Source organism: Oncorhynchus kisutch, linkage group LG17 (assembly GCF_002021735.2).
Source record: "Oncorhynchus kisutch isolate 150728-3 linkage group LG17, Okis_V2, whole genome shotgun sequence".
NCBI classification, from domain to species: Eukaryota; Metazoa; Chordata; class Actinopteri; order Salmoniformes; family Salmonidae; genus Oncorhynchus; species Oncorhynchus kisutch.
Genome location: NC_034190.2, coordinates 14,941,742 through 14,958,377, shown reverse-complemented (window position 1 = coordinate 14,958,377; position 16,636 = coordinate 14,941,742). Strand labels below are relative to the sequence as shown.

At 43.0% G+C, this 16,636-nt stretch overlaps 2 protein-coding genes across 8 annotated transcripts in view; one reads left to right on the top strand and one right to left on the bottom strand.

Moving 5' to 3' along the window:
• Positions 1-13,828, top strand: part of sgce (sarcoglycan, epsilon) — a 26,821-nt gene extending 12,993 nt beyond the window's left edge. For 2 of the 5 annotated variants that reach the window (XM_031795164.1, XM_031795165.1), the window contains exons 6-12: positions 1,798-1,960; positions 3,749-3,963; positions 4,661-4,687; positions 5,337-5,522; positions 7,874-7,917; positions 10,489-10,532; positions 11,022-13,828. In XM_031795164.1, the coding sequence (XP_031651024.1) occupies positions 1,798-1,960; positions 3,749-3,963; positions 4,661-4,687; positions 5,337-5,522; positions 7,874-7,917; positions 10,489-10,532; positions 11,022-11,072 (730 nt within the window). In that variant the 3' untranslated portion in view covers positions 11,073-13,828. The remainder of the gene's footprint in view (positions 1-1,797; positions 1,961-3,748; positions 3,964-4,660; positions 4,688-5,336; positions 5,523-7,873; positions 7,918-10,488; positions 10,533-11,021) is intronic. The other 3 variants (XM_031795166.1, XM_020505041.2, XM_020505042.2) reach the window with 3 other exon arrangements.
• The window catches only part of LOC109907203 (N-acetylneuraminate 9-O-acetyltransferase), a 13,671-nt gene continuing 10,744 nt past the window's right edge, over positions 13,710-16,636 (bottom strand). For all 3 annotated transcript variants that reach the window (XM_031795161.1, XM_020505033.2, XM_031795162.1), the window contains one exon: positions 13,710-16,548. In XM_031795161.1, coding sequence (XP_031651021.1) covers positions 16,273-16,548 — 276 coding nt within the window. In that variant the 3' untranslated portion in view covers positions 13,710-16,272. The remainder of the gene's footprint in view (positions 16,549-16,636) is intronic.

Genomic DNA, 16,636 nt, shown 5'->3' with positions numbered 1-16,636 from the left:
TGCGTGTTTGTGTGTAGATTAGTCATGTTATATACCACTAACTGTCTCTCTGTCATTAAATCAAATGTATTTATATAGCCCTTCTTACATCAGCTGATATATCAAAGTGCTGTACAGAAACCCAGCCTAAAACCCCAAACAGCAAGCAATGCAGGTGTAGAAGCACGGTGGCTAGGAAAAACTCCCTAGAAAGGCCAAAACCTAGGAAGAAACCTAGAGAGGAACCAGGCTATGAGGGGTGGCCAGTCCTCTTCTGGCTGTGCCGGGTGGAGATTACAGCAGAACATGGCCAAGATGTTCAAATGTTCATAAATGACCAGCACGGTCAAATAATAATGATCACAATAGTTGTCGAGGGTGCAACAAGTCAGCACCTCAGGAGTAAATGTCAGTTGGCTTTTCAAAGCCGATCATTGAGAGTATCTCTTCCGCTCCTACTGTCTCTAGAGAGTTGAAAACAGCAGGTCTGGGACAGGTAGCCCGTCCGGTGAACAGGTCAGGGTTCCATAGCCGCAGGCAGAACAGTTGAAACTGGAGCAGCAGCACGGCCAGGTGGACTGGGGACAGCAAGGAATCATCATGCCAGGTAGTCCTGAGGCATGGTCCTAGGGCTCAGGTCCTCCGAGACAGAGAAAGAAAGAGAGAATTAGAGAGAGCAGACTTAAATTCACACAGGACACCAGATAATACAGGAGAAGTACATTATACTTGTATTATCAGATATACCACTAACTGTCTCTCTGTCATTATACCTTACCTGTATACCACAGGAGGCTGCTGAGGGGAGGACGGCTCATAATAATGGCTGGAATGGAGTGAATGGAATGGAATGAACCATGTTGTTGATGTATTTGATCCCATTCCATTTATTACGTCCCTGCCATTTCAATAAATCAAAATCAAATCAAATCAAATTTATTTATATAGCCCTTCGTACATCAGCTGATATCTCAAAGTGCTGTACAGAAACCCAGCCTAAAACCCCAAACAGCAAGCAATGCAGGTGGAGAAGCACAGTGGCTAGGAAAAACTCCCTAGAAAGGCCAATACCTAGGAAGAAACCTAGAGAGGAACCAGGCTATGTGGGGTGGCCAGTCCTCTTCTGGCTGTGCCGGGTGGAGATTATAACAGAACATGGTCAAGATGTTCAATGTTCATAAATGACCAGCATGGTCGAATAATAATAAGGCAGAACAGTTGAAACTAGAGCAGCAGCACAGTCAGGTGGAAGTTGAAACTGGAGCAGCAGCATGGCCAGGTAGACTGGGGACAGCAAGGAGTCATCATGTCAGGTAGTCCTGGGGCATGGTCCTAGGGCTCAGGTCAGTTGAAACTGGAACAGCAGCATGGCCAGGTGGACTGGGGACAGCAAGGAGTCATCATGTCAGGTAGTCCTGGGGCATGGTCCTAGGGCTCAGGTCCTCCGAGAGAGAGAAAGAAAGAGAGAAGGAGAGAATTAGAGAACGCACACTTAGATTCACACAGGACACCGAATAGGACAGGAGAAGTACTCCAGATATAACAAACTGACCCCAGCCCCCCGACACATAAACTACTGCAGCATAAATACTGGAGGCTGAGACAGGAGGGGTCAGGAGACACTGTGGCCCCATCCGAGGACACCCCCGGACAGGGCCAAACAGGAAGGATATAACCCCACCCACTTTGCCAAAGCACAGCCCCCACACCACTAGAGGGATATCTTCAACCACCAACTTATTATAAGCCTCCCCAATTAAGGGGCCACCAGCCACCTGTATTTTAAGCCAATGTCTAACTCCCTGCCTCGCTCTCCAGTGTGTATGTGATGGTGGGGGCAGACGTGCAGTTCTCTTCCTGCCTGAGGGAGGTGGAGAACCCCCACAACCAGCTGCGCTGCAGCCAGGAGATGGAGCCTGTCATCAGCTGTGACAAGAAGTTCAGGGCCCAGTTCGACATTGACTGGTGCAAGATCAACCTGGTGAGGACTGGACAGGACCCTGGAACCATGGTGTGACCTCTTGACCTGTTCTCTGACCATATCAACAAAAAAATTATAGTGTGTATGTGTTTGTGTGTGTGTTATGTCATATACACGCATACACGAACACAGCCAATCCACAATCTTCAGAAGAAAATGTATATTTTGTGATATTTAGGCATGTATACTGAACAAAGATATAAACGCAACAATTTAAAAGATTTTACTGAGTTACAGTTCATATAAGGAAATCAGTCAATTGAAATAAATTCATTAGGCCCAAATCTATGACTGGGAATACAGATATCCAGGCTGTATCACAACCAGCCGTGATTGGCAGTCCCATAGGACGGCGCACAATTGGCCCAGTGTCGTCCGGGTTTGGCCGGTGTAGGCCATCATTGTAAATAATAATTTATCTTAACTGACTTGTCGAGTTAAATAAAGGTAAAAAAAGAATAATAATCTATATAATATGCATCTGTTGTTCACTTGTTCACAGATACTTTAAAGAAAAAAGTTAGGGGCATGGATCAGAAAACCAGTCAGTATCTGGTGTGACCACCATTTGCCTCATGCAGCACAACACATCTCCTTCACATAGAGTTAATCAGGCTGTTAATTGTGGCCTGTGGAATGTTGTTCCGCTTCTCTTCAATGGCTGTGCGAAGTTGCTGGATATTGGCGGGAACTGGAACACGCTGTCGTACATGTCGATCCAGAGCATTCCAAACATGCTCAGTAGGTGACATGTCTGGTGAGTATGCAGGCCATGGAAGAACTGGGACATTTTCAGCATCCAGGAATTGTGTACAGATCCTTGCATCATGGGGCAGTGCATTATCATGCTGAAACATGAGGTGATGGCAGCAGATGTATGGCACGACAATGGGCCTCAGGATCTCGTCACTGTATCTCTGTGCATTCAAATTGCCATTGATAAAATGCAATTGTGTTCATTGTCTGAAGCTTATGCCTGCCCATACCATAACCCCACCACCCCAATGGGGCACTTTGTTCACAATGTTGACATCAGCAAACCGCTCGCCCACACGACGCCATACACGTGGTTTGTGGTTGTGAGGCCGGTTGGGTGTACTGCCAAATTCTCTAAAATGACGTTGGAGGTGGCTTATGGTAGAGAAATAAACATTAAATTCTCTAGCAACAGCTCTGGTTGACATGCCTGCCGTCAGCATGCCAATTGCGCACTCCCTCAAAACTTGAGACATCTGTGGCATTGTGTTGTGTGACAAAATTGCATATTTTAGTGTGGTCTTTTATTGTACCCAGCACAAGGTGCACCTGTGTAATGATCATGCTGTTTATTCCGCTTCTTGATATGCCACATCTGTCAGGTGGATGGATTATCTTGGCAAAGGAGAAATGCTCACTAGCAGGGATGTAAACAAATTTGTGTACAAAATTTGAGAGAAATAAGCTTTTTATGCGTATGGAACATTTTTGGGATCTTTATTTAACTCATGAAACATGGGACCCTCACTTTACATGTTGCGTTTATATTTTTGTTCAATGTATTTTCCCAGCCACCCTGCTAATACTATATATCTTTTGGGGTTCCAAATTCTGGTAACTTTCCCAAAATGTCCAGGTTGTCCAGAAATCATGTTGGAACATTACTGGTATCAGGAGGGTATAAGCAGGAAACCTGGGAACGCTCCAACCGGGATTTCTGGAAAAATTCAGCATTTTGGGGAAATTAATGAAATTTTGCCACCCTAATATCTATAGTAAATGAAGTACTGATTGAACCTCTCTCTTCTCCAGGTGGACATCACCAAGGTGGTCACGATCCACAGTAACCGTCCGGACCCAGGTACAGGGGTTCTGCCTGACATCGGGGAGTACAATCCCCCATCAGAGTTTCTGAAGAGCAGGGACTTCTTTGCCGACTTCCTCATCACGTTGGCAGTGCCCTCGGCCGTGGCCATGGTCCTCTTCACCATCCTGGGTTACTCCATGTGCTGCCGGCGAGAAGGGGTGTAAGTGTGCAGCTTTCACTTCTGACAGAAAGAGACACACACAGACTAAAACACACGCAGACACAACACACACACACACACACTAAACACACATTTAGGTCTACACTTTTAAAGAGGAGATGGAACCAAAAGTATAGTGTTGTTTTGATGTGAGTTGAGGAGATACACGTTTACAGTTGGACTTTTCTTTTGAATTGTCATGTGAGGGTTCTCAGATCCTGAGGGATAGACTGATTAGTCTGAGTGCAGTGTCAGTGACCCTCAGTGGGAGTTAAGGGATGTTTAGTTATGCTACTGAGCCACTATAGATGGACGTCAAGAGGTGAAATATTCTGGAAGAGCAGCTTGTCAATAAACATCCAGTTTTATGGTCCATGCATGTTCTCCATACATTACACTGTTCTGTTTCAGATCCATTTCTCATACTCATTTTGATGGTTATTAGGACAATCATCATGACATAGATGGTCAATCAACCATTATATTGCTCCTCCAACTCCCCACCCTCATTTACAGGCTGGGAGACTGTCCCCTCCAACCCCCCACCACTCAGTGTGTCCATGCAGTACTGTTCGCTTCTACCATTCATCCATCCATCCATCCAATGCCACGGAGAGAGCACTCCATTCACTTCAGTGTGAATGTCTTTTAACTATTAATATTAGTATTTAATTCATTCATTTTGTTTTGTTTCTAGGGATAAAAGAAACATGCAAACACCAGAGTAAGTGTTTATCCTCTCCTGTGTTTCTCTTTTCTTTTGAGTTTGATCTGTTTTGGTTCTTCTTTGAACCCCCGATCTTTCAGTTGGTTTCCCCTTTCACCTTTTGCTTTCAAATCGCCATGGTGACATACTCATGTCCATCCATACTGTCATCTGTGTGTTTACATACCATCATCCAATTAGCTGCTCAAAGCTGCAAGGGGCATGTTAAGAAAGGAAGTTGATCTTAACCACAGATCCAGGGTCAGATATTGGTTCACCACCTCTAATGGTTGAGTATAGAAGGGGAACGTCTATAGTTCTGTAACTGAAGCAGGGAAATCTCAGACCAGGTTTGTTTAGAGAGAGAGGGAGGGGGGAGAGACAGAGAGATGGAGGGGGGAAGAGAGTATGAAAGGGAGAGGAGAAATACTCTCAAACAACCTCCTCTAGACTCAGCAGATGGCAAATGACCAATAGTAACGACACAACACAGTTTCCTCCTACCAAGAAGAAACACACCAAATGCTGTCAAAATATTTCCTATGTTCTTATGTATTCCTTAATGCAGGTATGTACAGTACACAACAGTGTGCCTGTTGACTGAGATGATAAGAGCTCAGATGGTCCATTTATGGTGTATTTGTCTGTCCGTCTCTTCTCTCCTCAGTATCCAGTTAGTACATCACAGTTCCATCCAAAAGTCGACCAAAGAGCTGCGGAGCATGTCTAAGAACAGGGAGATCTCCTGGCCCCTCTCCACCCTGCCTGTCTTCAGCCAAAGTGGGGAGGTGGTGCCCCCCATACACCCAGACAACTACGAGACAACCAGCATGCCGCTGATGCAGACACAGACGTGAGTCCTGGCTAGAGTTTACAGACACACATGCAGGGACATAAACACATAGAAGAACAGATGCACACAATCTCTTTCCTTCTGGCACCATGTCTCTCTCTTTTTCTCATTATCTATCTCTCTTTCTCTCTCTTATGGCAGGCAGCAATGTAGTGCGCTGCCAACCCACAGCTCTCTGCGTCCTCCCCCAACCGGACAGGCAGCCTATTATCATAAGAGAGGTCTTTGAAACCTTGAATAAGGGTTTCAAATTTGGGGAAGCGACACTCTCTAATTGTTTTATATTTTTGACATTTTGTCAGGAAATGCAGCTCTGTCTCAGGTTCTGCTGTTGTGCAGTGGTTGTACAGCCTTTCCTCTACAGGGAGCCAGGTTTTCCTGTCTACCCTTCTCAATGGCAAGGCTGTGCTCACTGAGCCTGTACTTTGTCATGGTTTTGATCAGTAACCATGGTAAAATAGTTTGCCATGGTGTCGATTTAGGGCCAGATAGCACTGCATTTTGCTTTGTGCTTGTGTTTCCCAGTAAGTCATGTAAGTATTGTATTTTTGTTTTGACTGTGTTGTAATTTGTTTTGATCTGATTGATTGGACGTTCTGGTCCTGAGGCTTCAGTGTGTTAGTAGAACAGGTTTGTGAACTCAGCCCCAGGACCAGCTGATGAGGGGACTCTTTTCTTTACTCAGCTCTTGGTATTGCAGGGCTTGGTAATGATATAAGAAGGAGTCACTGTATTTTAGATGTTTCCAAAACTTAACTGCTCTTTTTTGAGTTTTCATTATTAGTGGATTGTAGTTTTCCTCAGGACATGTAGGATAATCTTACAGAACTCTGCATGCAGGGTTTCAATGGGGTGTTTGTCCCATTGGGGGAAATCTTGTTTTACAAGGGGACCCCACACCTCACTGCCATACAGTGCAATTGGTTCAATCACACATTCAATTCGTTTTAGCCAAATTTGAATAGGGTATTTCAATAGGAATTGTTTTTTTAATGGCGTAGAATGCCCTGTGTGTTTTCTCTCTCTCTCTCTCAATTCAGTGCATCATCAAGGTGTCCAGTTGAGCTTATTTTTAAACCTAAGTAATTGTAGTGTCTGCAGTACTCTATATATTTTGTACCAATTGAGAAATTTGTTCTAATTCTCTGAGATCTGGATCTCTCTCTCTCTTGCTCTCTCTCACTCTCTTTCTTGCGCTCCCTTTCTCTCTCTCTCTCTCTTGCTCTCTCTTTCTTGTGCTCCCTTTCTCTCTCTCTATTGCTCTCTCTCATTGTCTCTTTCTTGCTCTCCCTTTCTCTCTCTCGCTCTCTCACTCTCTCTTGCGCTCCCTTTCTCTCTCTCTCTCTCTCTCTCTCTCTCTCTCTCTCTCTCTCTCTCTCTCTCTCACTCTCTCTTTCTTGCGCTCCCTTTCTCTCTCTCTCTCTCTCTCTCTCTCTCTCTCTCTCACAATCTCTCTTTCTTGCGCTCCCTTTCTCTCTCTCTCTCTCTCTCTCTCTCTCTCTCTCTCTCTCTCTCTCTCTCTCTCTCTCTCTCTCTCACAATCTCTCTTTCTTGCGCTCCCTTTCTCTCTCTCTCTCTCTCTCTCTCTCTCTCTCACTCTCACACAATCTCTCTTTCTTGCGCTCACTTTCTCTCTCTCTCTCTCTTGCTCTCTCTCATTGTCTCTTTCTTGCGCTCCCTTTCTCTCTCTCTCTCTCTCTCTCTCTCTCTCTCTCTCTCTCTCTCTCTCTCTCTCTCCCTCCCTCTCTCTCTCACTCTCTCTATCTTGCTCTCCCTCACTCTCTCTTTCTTGCTCTCTCTCACTCTCTCTCTTTCTTGCCCTCCCTTTCTCTCTCTCACTCTGTCTCTTTCTTGCTCTCCCTTTCTCTCTCTCTCTTGCTCTCTCTCTCTCTCTTTCTTGCACTCCCTTTCTCTCTCTCTCTCACTCTGTCTCTTTCTTGCTCTCCCTTTCCCTTTCTCTCTCTCTCTTGCTCTCCCTTTCTCTCTCTCTCTCTCACACTCTGTCTCTTTCTTGCGCTCCCTTTTTCTCTCTCTCTCTCTCTCTCTCTCTCTCTCTCTCTCTCTCTCTCTCTCTCTCTCTCTCTCTCTCTCTCTCTCTCTCTCTCTCTCTCTCTCTCTCTCTCTCTCTCTCTCTCTCTCTCTCTCTCTCTCTCTCTCTCTCTCTCTCTCTCTCTCTCTCTCTCTCTCTCTCTCTCTCTCTCTCTCACACACACACACACACACACAATGCTGTCCTAATACAGTTTGTACTAAGCAAAAACATGAGTGAGAGTTTTGTCAAATTGGCTTAGACTCTAGACAATGCTATACAAGGTGTAATGCTCTAATAATCAGATGTTCTCTAATTTCAGAAACCTGCAGAACCAGATTCAGATACCACAGCAACAGCCATCAGGTTAGTATTAACTCCTGCTTTAGGATGATTCTTTTATTATCTCTTGAACCAATGAAAATGATACATTAAGGTCTCTCGCTGAGTAACATGACACCATGGACTTAATCATGATCATCCTCAATCATCTAGGCCAGGCATAGTCATTGCACGTCTCGCGAGACGCATTCGTCTTTCTGCAACTTAATTGGCGGCTCGCTGCAAGCGACTAGATTATTATCGACTATGACCCCATCCCATTACCTGATTTCACATATTCTTGTGCTATAACTTTTAATGAGGTAATGACAATAAGGTCCGATTCAAAAGATTCATCAAATAATTTTTTACACAGTTGTTTCACATACCCCCAAGTGAACTAAAATAGAGAATCAAATAGCTTGATGGTCCATGTTAATAGTATCTTACATATCATGTGTGAATCCATTTGATATGATGTAATAGGCCTATGAATCAATTTGAGTTTGCAATAGTTGTCTTTCCTGCTTGTATCTTTTTATCCAGATCAACCAAACACACTGCAGAAATATAAATGCGATGAGTTAAAACCTATGGGGGTATTTCTGATCTGAGAGTCTGCATAGATATTGCAGTAATGATTTTCCTCTCTGTTGAAGTAGGTCCTCATTTCCCTAAGGGGATGTAGAAAGTTGTATTATATACAATGTGTGTCCTTGGGTTGTCTGATGTCAGAATACTCTTTCTAGCCTACATTTGCTATTTTCCAAACTATACTGAACAACAAGATAAACTCAACATGTAAAGTGTTGGTTCCATGTTTTATGAGCTGAAATAAAAGATCCCAGAAATGTTCCATATGCACAAAAAGCTTATTTCTCACATTTTGTGCACAAATGTGTTTACACCAATGTTAGTGAGCATTTTTCCTTTGCCAAGATAATCCATCCACCTGACAGGTGTGGCATATCAAGAAGCTGATTAAACAGCATGATCATTATACAGGTGCACTTGATCCTGGGCACAATAAAAGGCCACTCTAAAATGTTCAGTTTTGTCACACAACACAATGCCACAGATGTTTCAAGTTTTTAGTGAGCGTGCAATTAGTATGCTGACTGCAGGAATGTCCACCAGAGCTTTTGCCAGAGCATTGAATGTTCATTTCTCTATCATAAGCCGCCTCCAACGCCATTTTAGAGAAATTGGCAGTACTTACAACCAGCCTCACAAACACAGACCACGTGTAACCACGCCAGCCCAGGACCTCCACATCTGGCTTCTTCACCTGCTGGATCGTCTAAGACCGGCCACCCCGACAGCTGTTGAAACAAACTGTCAGAAACGTTCTCAGGGTAGCTCATCTGCATGCTCGTCGACCTCACAAGGGTTTTGACCTGACTGCAGTTCAGCGTCGTAACTGACTTCAGTGGTCAAATGCTCACTCTGGTGTTTGGCCACTGGCAAGCTGGAGAAGTGTGCTCTTCATGGATGAATCCCGGTTTCAACTGTACCGGGCAATATGGTGTCGTGTGGTCGAGCGGTTTGCTGATGTCAGCGTTGTGAACAGAGTGCCCCATGGTGGCGGTGGGGTTATGGTATGGGCAGACAGGCATAAGCTATGGACAACAAACACAATTACATTTTATCGATGGCAATTTGAATGCACAGAGATACTGTGACAAGATCCTGAGGCCCATTGCCATGCAGCTCATCCACCGCCATCACCTCATGTTTCAGAATGATAATGCACAGCCCTGCAAGGATCTGTACACAATTCCTGGAAGTTGAAAATGTCCCAGTTCATCCATGGCCTGCATACTCACCAGATATGCACCACCCATTGAGCATGTTTGGGATGCTCTGGGTCGACATGTACGACAGCGTGTTCCAGTTCCTGCCAATATCCAGCAACTTTGCACAGCCATTGAAGAGGAGTGGGACAACATTCCACAGGCCATAATCAACAGCCTGATCAACGTTATGCAAAGGAGATGTGTCACATTGCAATGGGCAAATGGTGGTCACACCAGATACTGACTGGTTTGCTGATCCATGCCCCTGTCATGTGAAATCCATAGATTAGGGCCTAATTTATTTATTTAAATTGACTGATTTCCTCATATGAACTGTAACTCATTAAAATCTTTGACATTGTTGCATGTTGCGTTTAGATTTTTGTTCATTCTTTACCCCACCTACACTTCTGTAGTTACTGTGTCTAACTAGACTTTAGCTCCTCCTTGTGTGCATGTCAATGAACTGCAAGAGAGCCCTCTGCTCAGTCTAACTCCCTGCTCAGTCTAACTCACTGCTCAGTCTAACTCACTGCTCAGTCTAACTCCCTGCTCAGTCTAACTCACTGCTCAGTCTAACTCACTGCTCAGTCTAACTCACTGCTCAGTCTAACTCACTGCTCATTCTAACTCACTGCTCATTCTAACTCCCTGCTCAGTCTAACTCCCTGCTCAGTCTAACTCACTGCTCATTCTAACTCACTGCTCATTCTAACTCCCTGCTCAGTCTAACTCACTGCTCATTCTAACTCACTGCTCATTCTAACTCCCTGCTCAGTCTAACTCACTGCTCTGTCTGTTCATTTTATTGCTAACAAAGGAGATAGAGATAATTATTGTATGTCAACATTTCGGAGACTGGAGGTAAGTATGCTGGTCTGCCTTTGCCTCGATGTATAATTTTATCATTGCCAACTATAATAGAGACTATTTTACTTTGTACTTCATATGACATTAGTAAACCAGTTGAAATGGAGAATGTGCAGCGCTCGCTCACCATTAAAATAATTTCATTTAAACAACTATTAAAAGATTGATGTTTTGGACTTCATCAATGGCTGAAGCGTCAAGATTTTAATAATTGTTCAAATAAAATGAAAGGTTATTAATGTAGAACGAGCGTTGCCCCTTTTCTTTTTCAATGATGATCATATTTTTTGGTTGCACCTCGACTTTTGTTGGTTGAGTGCCCTCCACTTTCCACAGTAGTAAAGTAGTTCAAATGTAGTTACCATATTCCCATTGTTAAGATATTCAGTCTCAGAACCTGTAAACAATCGATATTTATATTAGATCAAGATAAATTATATGATGCAATATGCTTGAATAAGGTTATTTTATTCTCCATTCTAGGTAAATGGTATTCCTGAGGAGAGGAAAGTGGCTGAAGCACTGAACTTGTGACAAGAGAGAAGCCCAAGAGACAGTGGTGGAGCTGCTTTCTGTCTGTCCGTGTCCCTTTAAGCCAAGTGGTTTTCTATGTCTACATCCTAAATAGAGTACCACAGTATGAGTCATAATAGACATCAAACCTAGCGGTCAAATAAGGAAAATGTTCCAATCGTTTTTCCACCATTCATTTTTCCCATAGGGGATTTTAAAAAACACTTATAATAAGGGCTGTGTTTCATGTAGGCTTACCCTGGTGTGACGTGTTGATAACCGTGTAAATCTCTCTAGGACAAGGTGACTTTTATCCATAAATTTGCTTGGATTTACTCCCCCCCCCCGCAAATGAAATGCTAATTAGCTGCTAATGTGGGTGTCATAAAGAACTATAAATGTCATGACGATCTGGAAGAGAATGCCGAATTGAGGCAAAGGTAAGAATCTCTGGATTAACAATCTAATGTTAGCTAAATGTAGTAATGAATAAATTGGCAACATTTCTTTAAATGGACAATTCTGCGAACTGTCTTGTGGAAGTTTTACATTAAAACAATACCTGTTAGGAAAGGTGTCGGCGAGAGATGACATGCAGGAGCTTGCAGGGATTTGTAGTTTTGCATTATGTCTACTTTGACCCAAATTAGCATTTTCGAATCTGAGAGTAGAGCCAAATAAATTGATAAAAGTCACCTTATCCTAGAGAGATTTAATTGGTTATCAAAACGTCACACCAGGGAAAGCATACATGAAACAGTCCTTATTTAAAGTGTTTTGAAAATCCCATATGGGAAAAATGAATGGTAGCAAAAGGATTGGAACCATCACCCCGTTTGACCGTTAGGCTTTATGGGTATTATGACACCTCCATTGTGGGGCTCTATACCCAATTTCCTGCACAACTTCTGACCAGGGTCCAGAGACACTACGTCTGTCCCAATCTGAATGCCGCAGCAGTGCGTTCATACTCTACGCTAGTGACCGTCAGTGTGCCCTTATGTATGTGAGCGAGTGGTGCAGAGTACAGTAAACTCATGATAAGTGCAATTAGTATGAGAGCAAGCTGATTAAGTGCAGTCCCAATTCAATTACACTCATAACTGTGTGCTCTTATTTAATGCACACGGTCACCACAATCCTAAACATCTGCATTTATCAGTAGTCGACTGTGTGTGTGTATACCAGCCTGATCATGAATAACAAATGCTACATTCATAGGATATTTTTTAATATTTTGTGCATATGTTCTAGAAATTATATGATGCCATTAACAATATCATGTTAGTATTTTACTTTCCATGCACAATGCTCATCTTTAGAGGGAAATGGAGATGGACAGAGACGCTCATCAAGTCCAATCAAATAAAAATGTAAATGCTAATTTTCTGTCATATAACAGTAAAAATACATTTGGTTTAAATTTGCTGTCAATTGTGTTCAACGGCTGCAACTGTAGCACCAGGCCCCCAGCACACGCATTATAGTAATCTGTTCAGCCCATCTGTGGAAGGTCAGAAGGGCCCACTCGCTCTCCCAGGGTCATTTTTTTTTCAGGGGTTGGATGAGCTTTAATATTGCAGAAAGGTTGTTGCTTCCATCAATGTATTGTCTGCATCATTTCCAATCCCCCAGATATATATTTTTATATACACACACATTCATTTTGTTTTTAGAATATACCTTTATTATTCCCCGCAAACCCTACCACCCCTCCCCAATTGGAGTAAACTAATAAACAATCTACCTTCAGTTTATACATACAATACACATTTCACAGAAATGATATTTGGTTTGTTTTTAGGCCTGGCCTTCCTCTATTTGTGATGTCCATCCAGTTTGGTTTCTATTTGTAACTGCTATTTCACAAACTATATACATTTTACAGACGCCACATTGGTTATCTTGTTATTAGTCCCCCCCTTCAGCTCCATTCAACCCCTCCCATCTTGCTCTTAACACCATCCATTTTGCATTTCTATTCGCCATATATTTTTCAACCCAGCTGTGATGCTTCACGAAAGAACGGAACCTTTCTATTCTCATAGCTTTAAAAGAAAATGTTTGGCTAAAATGATTATTGATCGATTGACTGACTTTTCAAATCACCCAGTAACGCTATCTGCAGCGTTAGTTCTAGGTAAATGTTCAGCCATTCCTGGACCTGTAACCAAAAACGAGCTACAGCTGGACAGTACCAAACTAAATGATCTAATACCTGCCTCCTCACAGCAAAATCTGCAGAGCTGGGAAGATATACATCTCAATAGCTCTCATTCTATTGGTTGCAAGAATATTGTAGAATAATGTAAATTGAAAAATTCTAAGTTTTGAATCTCTCCAGGTTGTTGCATTAGTTACTTCCTTAATTCTGCTCATCCTTGGTGGGACATAAAACGGCAAACATCTTCGACCACTGGACCCTTCTCTTCCAGCTCAGCCACCACTGTCCGTCCCCATGACATTTTTAGTCTGCCTCACATGCACTTTCTTGCTGGTGTTCACCTGAGGGCAACTTTGTGTTTTTGTTTTTTATCTCTGCATTAACACTATGGAAAATCTCCATTGAGCATTATTTCAGTCCAGGACGAGGCTTAACCTGTGTCTGGGAAACTGGCCCTCACTGTTTTGACAAGGAAGGGACAAAGAAGTCAGACAAGATTTTTAGGAAGGTTTTGTATTATTGACAATGTAGAATACAAATAAAAAGTATCTATAAATAAACTCACATTAAAATGTCACAAAATAATGTAAATGTACATAAAACATCTATTGAGGCTCTGGGGTAAACCTAGTTGTTGCTTCTTTCAATTTGAACCAAAACCAATTAAAAAATATATATCCCCAATAGTGAATAACATATAGAAAATCAAAATACTGTAAATCAAAATAGGCAAACAAAATCTATCAAAAATGTTTCTCAGATGGAAAAACAGGTTGACACTGAACAAGATTCTGTATAATTACCATCCTTTTACCAACATCCTTCATCAATAAATCAATTCATCAAAATGTGTCATGTTTAGAGTTTACAAGCAAATAGGTGACATACCGTATGTCCCTATGGACCCTGATCAAAAGTAGTGTATTGAATAGGGTGCCCTTTGGGATGCACATATCTTCTGAATAACCCCTAGTGCCAAGACTTTTGATTTCATTTGATTGAGAAGCTAGATGAACCTGAAGTAAATCAACAGTGTACACCCAAGTCCATTAACCTTCTATGGCACAGAACATTTACAGATACAATTCTAAAGAAGAAATACATTTGCCGTCTTAATGTACACTTACAATATTTGCAACGTTGCCTTAACATCAAGCTTTAAGCAGTTGATTTACACATTTAAGGGGTGTCGAATATTGGCCACTATAACCAATGGCTCAAAATTGAATCAAAACGATTCAACAACTGGATATGAAGCGATTCATTCCTAACATTCCTGTGTATAAACTTAGCTAACACAGCAGAATTTGAAAATACACGCAAAGTGTTGTCTAAAAGAAGGCTTTACTGTTGGTGTATATTGTCCATCTGTAGGTACATGACAGGCTCAACATGAAGTACTGCTTTTTATTCTACAGCAACACTTTCCATTCACTCAACTTCTTTTAAATACCTCATCAAGCATCACGACGCGTCAGATTTCAATGCAAACGTGGCACTGATGCAGTATGGCAACTGACAAGAGAAAACAGTAGCGAGTAGAAGGCATTCAGTCAGGTGCAGAATTCATCCATCTGTTCACTCATCCATTAGCAGTGGCCTGGCTACAGTGGTAGCTACTGATGCACATGAAAGTAGGCTTTGTCAGAAGTTCTAACATGGTACAGTAGATGCAGGTAACTGACAAAAATAAAGGAAACACCAACAGTGTTTTAATAGGGTGTTGGGCCACAATGAGCCACCAGAACATCTTCAATGCACCTTGGCATAGATTCTACAAGTGTCTTGTACTCTATTGGTGGGATGTGACACCATTCTTCCATGAGAAATTCCATATTTGATGTTTTTTTTTTTATAGGAAACGCTGTTCCTCACTAACTCCAGTGTTTCCTTTATTTGGTCAGTTATCTGTATGTACAAAGCAGTGCCTGTTCTATTGTAGCTCTGAGAAGCCTGGTTTAAGAGAAGGACTAACGAGCAACACAGAAAGAACATCCTACACCTCTCCTTACAACATACCAGGATAAGTTGGTGAAACAACAAACTACACACAGACAAGTGGTTGTGTCAGACCCAGAATGCAACAACATTCTGCGATAGAAATTCATAAGTGCATCTTCTGTCTGGCCTGGCTAGTCTTTCAGGTGGTGATAAAAACTAAAAAATACCCATGCAATACTTCATTCACAAAAAGTAGTCATAGGCTCTGAATATTAAAATGAAAAACTAAAACCCTGTAAAATATAAGCTTAATTTAAATAATTTAATACTGTAAATAAAACAGAGCTAGGTGACCATGACCTCTCAGCACAAGTTTCTTTCCATCCTAAATGCCACACTAGTAGTGCACTACATGGGGAATAGGGTGCCATTTGGGAAGCACTACAAATCCGTTGTTTTTCTACCCACTCTTCACTGTTACCACCATCAGAGAGAAAGAGCGGGAGAGAGTGCGCTCGCTCTGCTTTCAGTGAAAAGTCCATCCCAGATTGAGCTGCTTTAGACCAACAGCTGTGAGTGATTAACCTAGAGGAATGGAGCGAGAGAGAAAGAGAGAGAACAGGGGAATGGTTTGGCTAAGGGTGGGGCAAATGCTGCACGGACCACACAGCAAGCATGAGGACCTTGAAGCTAGTTTAAAATCCACACATCTTCGAACCCACCACCACCCCTGACCACCACGTCACTCTTCTTCTATTGTAAATGTCTATAGTAAAGGAGTCAGAACCTTGTTCCGTGCTGCTCCGTGGGGTTTGGGCCCACGTTGGGACTTCATCCTCTTCAGTGTATCACTTTCACCCCAGTACTCAGAGCAGTCAAAAGACAGACAGCAGAGATATTTCCTTGTCCTCAACTTGACCTGTCTGTTCACCCCCGTCGTATTTATTGAGGCATGACGTATGGAATGAAACAGGACGTCCCTCAATCTTTCAGACCCTTTTATTCCGCTTGGTGCCAAATGAATACGACCCTGGGGGCATGGAAGACCAACAAGTCAGTCAGTCTCAGTCTAGAAATCAATCTCTCTCTCCCCCACTGTGGTACCTGCCCCCCTCCTCAGTGGCCTCCTCCTTGGTTCCCTTCAGCGCTCCTGGACACCAGCAGTAGGCCCAGGGTGAAGACTCCGGCGGCAAGCAACCTCCTGAGCAGGGCGCCCCCGTCCTTGGGGATGGCCACCTGGGCCAGGTCGTTGGTGATCACAGAGATCTCGTGGGCCACGCACACAAAAATGAAGGTGCTGATGATGATGTTGAGCGAGGGGTTGCCTGGGATCAGCACCAGGATGCCCTTGGTGTCCGCCGCCAGCCAGATGTGGTACTGGCAGATGAACAGCTGGGGGACGGAGAGAGAGTGGGAGGGGGTGAGGGTGTTTGGGTACAGAACATGACAATGCAATAAACCAAATTCACAAGTATCATAC